Source organism: Acinonyx jubatus, chromosome E3 (genome assembly GCF_027475565.1).
Source record: "Acinonyx jubatus isolate Ajub_Pintada_27869175 chromosome E3, VMU_Ajub_asm_v1.0, whole genome shotgun sequence".
Classification (NCBI taxonomy): domain Eukaryota; kingdom Metazoa; phylum Chordata; class Mammalia; order Carnivora; family Felidae; genus Acinonyx; species Acinonyx jubatus.
Genome location: NC_069398.1, coordinates 39,333,925 through 39,341,265, shown reverse-complemented (window position 1 = coordinate 39,341,265; position 7,341 = coordinate 39,333,925). Strand labels below are relative to the sequence as shown.

The following is a 7,341-nucleotide window of genomic DNA, read 5'->3' as shown; positions in this document are numbered from 1 at the left end:
CGGTGGGACTTGTCTTTTTCTTTTTCATTTTGAACAGTTTCTACTGCTGTGTCTTCAGGGTCAGTATGTGCTCTTCTGTGGCGCCTCATCTGCTCTCAATCCCAGTTTTTGTTTTTGTTTCTTTAATCTCCCCAAGTTTTGAGATTTTCTTTAGGCCTTATCTCTTCTTAATATGCTCCTGCCTCCCTCTGCCATCTCAATATAGGGAGTACAGTTAAATGTCTGAATGTCCTTTCCTACTAATTCTGTCATCTGTCATTTGAGTATGGCGGGGGGGGGTGGTGGGGTGGTCATTCCTTGGTCTCTTTCTTGATTCTTATTATGCCTGGTAAGTTTTGATTGGACACCAGACACGGGGAATTTTATCGTTTCATACAGACTATTTTTATATGCCTTCAAATTCTTGAGCTTAATTCTGGAACACATTACTTAGAAACAGCTGCATCCTGAGGTGCCTGGGTGACTCAGTCAGTTAAGTGTCCAACTCTTGATTTCGGCTCAGGTCGTGATCTCACGGTTGGTGGGATGGAGCCCTGGGTCAGGCTCTGTGCTGATGGCAGGGAGCCTGCTTGGGATTCTCTGTCTCTCTCTCTCTCTCTCTCTCTCTCTCTCTCCCTCCCTCCCTCCCTCTCTGCTCCTCCCCTCCTCACACTCTCTCTCAAAATAAATAAATAAACAATGGAAACCAATTTGACAATAAACTTCATATATCGAAAAAATAAATAAATAAATAAATAAATAAATAAACATTAAAAAAAAAAAGAAAGAAAGAAAGAAAGAAAGAAAGAAACAGCTGGATCCTTTCAAAGCTTACTGTTTTCAGCTTTGTTGGCCAGGACCAGCCACCCTTAAGTTCAGGGCCGCTGTGGCCCAACTTGTGAGGCAATGTCTCGGTATTCTGGGTGCTCTACCTGATGCCCAAGTCAGAAAACTGTTCTGGAGCCTTACCTACAACAGATGCTGTAGACATCCAGGTGTAAAAGATCGTGCAATCCATCTCAGCCTTTGCACTCCTAACGGGAGCATCAGCCCGAGGGGTTATCTGGTGTGCGCCTGATGTTTCCAATACACAATATGGATTTAAGCAGGACTCCTAACGAAGACTTTGCTTCATCAGTCATGCACACTCTCTCTTGTAGAGTCAACCCTTCCTATTCCACAAACCAGTTCCCTCCAGCTTAAAAAAACCCTCGTTTTCCTCTCAAAACACAAAACAAAGCTTCCTCTGCCCCTCCAAAATGTTCTTGGCCACACTCTTCTCCCCTGGCTGGGCCCTCTCTTTTCACTTGGGACCACCCCCCTTGCGGAACACTCATCAACATTCACCGTGTTGGCTTCGCATTCTGACCTCTCTTCGACCCATCGCGTGCCGACTGCTCCCGGCTGAGGTCGCCACAGATTTCCTAAGTGCCAACGTGGCCCGTTGTGACTCCGGCCCGTTGAGGAGGAGGATTTAGCTTGCTCACCCCTCCCTTCTGTGGAAATTCTCCCTGCCTTGGCTTCCCTCACACAACCTTCCAGCCCTCCTACCTTCTCGTCACTCTTCTTCAACAGTCTTTGGAAAATAAAACATATTTCCCCCGAATTATTAAGGCAAAATACAGTCACTTTAGAACATTTAGCAAATACTTTCCCAGTCTCGCTTCCTGGCCCCTTGTGGCCTTTGCCTCCGAGACACAGCATTTCTCAGGCTTCCAACCTTGGCTCTCTTCCCACCCCACGTGTTCTCCCCCGAGCAATCTGAGGAAAATGATCTTCAAACCTCAGTCTCCAGCCCTTACCCTTTTCCTGTCTGTAGATTTACCTTTTCCGAAATTCATTTCATCAAAACAACACAATACACGTAGTTTAAAAAGCCAAAAATGACCAGGCTTATAACGGAAAACAGCAGCCTTCTGTCTTGTTCCTCCCCTTCCTGTACATTCCCACTCCCAAAACTACATACCCTACATACACTGTTCCTTGCTTTATCATCTTCGAGGTTATCTAGTGACCTCTACACGGGAAATGGCACTTGGATGTACGTCAGCTTACATTCCCACTCTGTTTCTCCTTCTTTCCGACGGAGTTAGAGCATGGTTTTTGTTGACATTGTCAGTGTCCGTCTTTTAACTTTATTACCATTGATCACTCCTGCGCCATTTTCTCCTATGGACTTTATCGTTCTTAGAATGAACAGTGCACCTTTTTTAAAAACTCCATTTTCTGTGTCACTATGGCTTAATTCTTTCCGAATCGCCCAAGAGAAGTGTACAATCAGAATACCGTTTCACAGACACACTGGTTTTTCCATCAGTTACGTTTTCCCCTCACGACATCCCTGCTTGAGCTCTCGCTCCTCCTCTTCCACTCACATCCTCATTGCAAGGACCTTTGTTCCGGGCAGTTTGAGTTCTCTTACAATTCAACCAGTCCCGGATTCCAGCACCTCGGAGTCTCCCGGGCCAGTCTAACCACTGTGATATTTATGTGGCGTGTTGCTAACTTCAGCCAAACCCACTTCCTTTCAGACATTCGGCACGACACCATGTTACAGTTTAAAATGCGAACGAAAGAGCGCTCGCAGGTATTCTGCCCGGCCCGGCCGAAACAGCGAGTTCTTCAGACCTCCCAGTGCAAGAAGTCCTTGGACTTGGTTCTTGATGGCTACCACCAAAAAAAATTAATGACTTAAAAACTTCCTTGACATTTTCAGTCAATATACATCTGGAAAGCATTTTAAGAGGTCCTTTAGTTACATGGCTAAAAGCAAAGAACTATTGGCAATGATCTAAATGAGGGTTTTTCATTGACCTAACCAGACAATCTTCTTTGGGGCCCGAGTCTGTTCTGACGCTTGGCCCAAAACAAAAGACACGAGGTCATCAAGCTCTTGTACATATCTGACTCCTGGATCTGTTACAGTGACAGACACACACTGGTAACTACGATCAGGTACTTGAAGCTCCTTTGCTGACAGAAGCTGCCCGAGGAAGGAAGTGCCACTCCATGGGGAGACTGTGCAGTAGTTAACCAAGGGATGAGGGACCACGAAGGAAGAGGTGACATAATAAACCTCACACGGCACTGGAGCCTCTATTGGAGGAGGGGTTACCTGCAGCTTGGGTCAGGCTCCCCTGTTAATGCCCATGAGAAGAAAGAATCACGTAAGGAAGGGGCGCCTGGGGGCTCAGTCGGTTAAGCGTCTGTCTCTTGATTTTGGCTCAGGTCATGATCTCACGCTTCATGAGTTCTAGCCCTGTGCTGGGCCCTGAGGTGACAGCGCAGAGACTGCTTGGGATTCTCTCCCTCCCTCTCTCTCTCTCTGCCCCTCCCCGGCTTGTTCTTTCTCTCTCAAAAATAAATACATAAACGTTTTTTAAAAAAAGAAGAAAGCATCACAAAAGGAAAAGAGAAATACATTTTTTGGTTTTTTGGGGTTTTTTTTTTTTTTTTCAAAAGGTAGGTCAGAGTCAGGGAAACCAAAATGATAACATCCAGGACAATGCAGTGGAAGGCAGGGCTCTGCGGGGGTTAGCACAGCGCCCACACACCCCATTCCCTGGGAGTGCATCATTTCAAAGAGGGCACATCTCCATCACTGCCGAATTAACCAAATGCCGTTTTAAAAACAGGAGTAATCTCTTGGGAGTGCAAGCTGGTGCAGCCACTGTGGAAAACAGTATGGAGGTTCCTCAAAAAACTAAAAACAGAACTACCCTACGACCCAGCAGTGGCACTACTAGGTATTTACGCAAGGGATACAGATATGCTGTTTCGAAGGGGCATACGCACCCCATTGTTTACAGCAGCACTATCAACAACAGCCAAATGATGGAAAGAGCCCAAATGTCCATAGATGGATGAATGGATAAAGAAAATGTGGTATATATATACAATGGAGTATTACTGGGGAATCAAAAAGAATGAAATCTTGCCATTTCCAACTATGTGGATGGAACTGGAGGGTATTACGCTAAGTGAAATTAGTCAGAGAAAGACAAATATCATAGGACTTCACTCATATGAGGACTTTAAGACATAAACCAGATGAACATAAGAGAAGGGAAACAAAAATAATATAAAAACAGGGAGGGGGACAAAACAGAAGAGACTCTTAAATATGGAGGATAAACAGAGGGTTACTGGAGGGGGGATGGGAGAGGGATGGGCTAAACGGGGAAGGGGCATCAAGGAATCTACTCCTGAAATCATTGTTGCACTACATGCTAATGTGGATGTAAATTTAAAAAATAAAAATTAAAAAAAAAAAAAGGAGTCATCTCCGGCACAGGAGTTGGGAAAAGATAGAGGAAACAGCAAAGATGATAGAAATAATCATCACATTATCTCCTAAAAGTTGACATGTACACAGTAACCTGTGACCTTTTCTTAAATAAGTATTTTACATTATAGGTGAATATAAACAACGTAATTATAGTTTCAAGTAAAACTTATTTAATAATATAAAAATACGGTATTAAATACATTTGTTAAAAGTAACTTCAGAAGTTTTCTGCGTTCGTAACTGAAAAATCTGTGAGAGCTGCTCTGCGTTTCCGTATCAGAAATATGACACAACTCCACCTGTCACTTCTCACTTCACATCAGCAACATTATCCTAGTGCTACTCAACCTAATGCAATCCTGGTTAAGTTTTTTAGTCAGAAACACCTTTCCTTTAACTAGCTTTCCTAGGAAGGGATGTCAACCTTCTGAGAGAAAATGAAGTGCTTCTATTCTGGAGCGTCTCTCTGTTGCCTGGATTTGAAGGAAAGTGGGTTTTCATCTAACTTACCTAACTTTCATTCAGGAAATTTTAGTAAAATACATTTAAAGCTTGGTATTGCAAACATGCAGAAGAAAATAGGACCATACAACGAAATAAAAGCTAGAATTAAAAGCCGAAGTACAGTAAATGTTCTAAATTGTACAGGTCAAGAGGAGTCAAGTGCCTCCCCACCCCCCTCCGGCTAATTCCTAAACTGAGTCCTGTGCCCAGCCCGGGTCTATCCCCCCCACGCCCGACTCTTGGCAGAAACGCTTGACAACAACTGCCAAGATGAACAGCGTTGGCCCTTATTTCTCCTCGGGTTTTCATCCTGTGGAGGTGCATCTCTTAGAACACAGGCGTTTCCCAAGTTCGCTGAAGCTCTGTGGAGTAACCTGGAGGAGGCTAAAGACCGAGGTGTTGCTTCATTAACAAGTCCAGCTGGTTTAGTGCGTGAAATCGGTTTCCCTCCTAACCTTCTAACTTCCCGTTTACCTACAGATCTGAGGGATTTAATCTGTCCGGTCTCTTGGCACAAAGGTCAGAAGTCATTGTCGCTCTCATCCAGGGGCTCAGGTTTCCGGACCCTTCGACTGGGCTTCGCTGGCGAGACAGCAACGCTCTCGTCTTCCAAATCGTCGTCTTCTTCATCGCCCTCCATGTCAATCTCACTGTCCTCCGAGTCCTCCTACAAGAAGACGGCAAACACAGCTGAAGGCCCGTCTCTTTCTGACAGCTTGTCAGCAGAGGCCCCTTTCTTTCCACCAGTAGCTCAGTTAACTAGCAACACCCACATGTGAAGGAAGAGCTCGGCAGAGAAGCAGTGGGGCGTGGGGCGTGAGAAGGGGACCTTTGTTGGCTCAAAGACCAACATAAACGGATCATCTAAGCAGTGATCCTCAGATACGAGCATGCAGTCTACACCCGGTGCTGCAGGGGCCGGCTTTCCCAATGAGGTCTCAGAAACACCACCGGATGCCGCTCTGCTCCGGGGGCCCAGAGACCCACTAGTGGATAACAAGGACCGAGGGGCTTGGAGATTAGGAAGGGGGTTTATTTTGGCTTTTACCAGACTGGGGGTGGAAAGCCACCCGGGAATTGGGCAAAATAAAAGGAACACTGTGTTCCTCGCCTAGATCTGGGGTGACCAGCTCAGGCGGGCTTTAAAGCTGCAAGTGCTGGGGCACCTGGGGGGCTCGTTCAGTTAAGCTTCTGCCTCTGGACTTCAGTTCAGGTCACGATCCCATGATTCAAATGTTTGAGCCTGCCATTGGGCTCTGCGCTCACAGCACAGAACCTGCTTGGGATTCTCCCTTTCTCTTTCTCTCTGCCCTTCCCTCACTAGCGCTCTCACATGCGCTTTCTCTCTCTCTCTCTCTCTCAAAATAAATAAATAAACTTGAAACCCAAAACTGTAAGTCATGCGTCCCAGGTAAACCAAGATGGCTCGAGCCAGACCACTCCCACCAGCATACATGCATGCTGCAATTTCCTTCTTAAAAACACAAAACAACAACCCTCAACTTAATCCCATCTTCCTTGCCAGCTACTCTGCCCTGTTCCTCTGCACCCCCCTCCCCTGGCAACAGTGAAACTCCTTGAAGGAGTTCTGAACCCACCACCCCATTGGCTCTCCTCTCACTGTGTCCTCAACATACTCAGCAGGCTTCACCTGCCAATCCCCCGACTGCTCTTGAAACAGAGGAATTCAAATCCAATGGGCGTAGCTCCGGCATCTGGGGTGACCTCCAGGCTGCGCCTTCTTGCTTGAAAGCCACCCTGTGCTGCAGGGCGCCCTTCTCTCAGGTGCTCACCCCACTGCACTCCTGCATCTTCCAATCTCACGCGCCCCTACACCCTCCGTCTCTCTGACTCTATGACGCGGCTCAGCTCAGAGCCCTGAGGCTCCCTCCTCTCCTCTTTCTACTCTCTCCCCTCACACAATCACAAGTATCCTTGCAGCCCAAACACGGCCTAATATGATGGCTTCCCAAATTCAACTCCAGCCCAGGCCTGACCCTTGAACTCCAGACTTGAATTCCAACTGGCCGTTCGACCCCAGCACGCGGATGGCTGGCAGGCACTGCATGCGTAGCATGTCCCAACCCCAACTCCTGCGCTGCTCCCCAAGCCCCACCCACCTCGGGACATGCCAAGGCTACCTGTGCCGTCAGCCAGTACGCCACAAGCTGGGGTGTCCCTCATTTCTCGTCCTCTCACACCCCATGTCTAGTTAACACAACTTCATGGTTCAGACCATGGAAACATGCAGAATCCGACGACTTCTTAACACCTTTGCTGCTACCACCCTAGGCTGAGCCGCCAGCCCCTCCAGCTCCCGCAAGTGCCTCCTGACTAGGGCCTCTTCAACGCCGGTCGGCTCTGGCACAGCCGGGCTCGCAGTCCTCGGCCCCTTCCCACGGCACTCAGAGAAAACCCCGGGTCCTCATCAGGTCCTGCAAAGCTCTGGCGGCCCCGCTCCCCGTCCCGCCGCTCCTATCTGCCATCCACTCCATCCCAGTCGCACCACCGCCTCTACACCGCCAAAGCAGGAGCCACATTCCCTGTGTTCTGGATGCCCTTCCCTGCAC

At 47.7% G+C, this 7,341-nt stretch overlaps 1 protein-coding gene across 5 annotated transcripts in view; it reads right to left on the bottom strand.

Annotated features, from left to right (window-relative positions):
- Positions 1-4,414: 4,414 nt before the first annotated feature.
- Positions 4,415-7,341, bottom strand: part of CLUAP1 (clusterin associated protein 1) — a 71,038-nt gene continuing 68,111 nt past the window's right edge. For all 5 annotated transcript variants that reach the window (XM_053213370.1, XM_053213368.1, XM_053213369.1 and 2 more), the window contains one exon: positions 4,415-5,438. In XM_053213370.1, the coding sequence (XP_053069345.1) occupies positions 5,292-5,438 (147 nt within the window). In that variant the 3' untranslated portion in view covers positions 4,415-5,291. The remainder of the gene's footprint in view (positions 5,439-7,341) is intronic.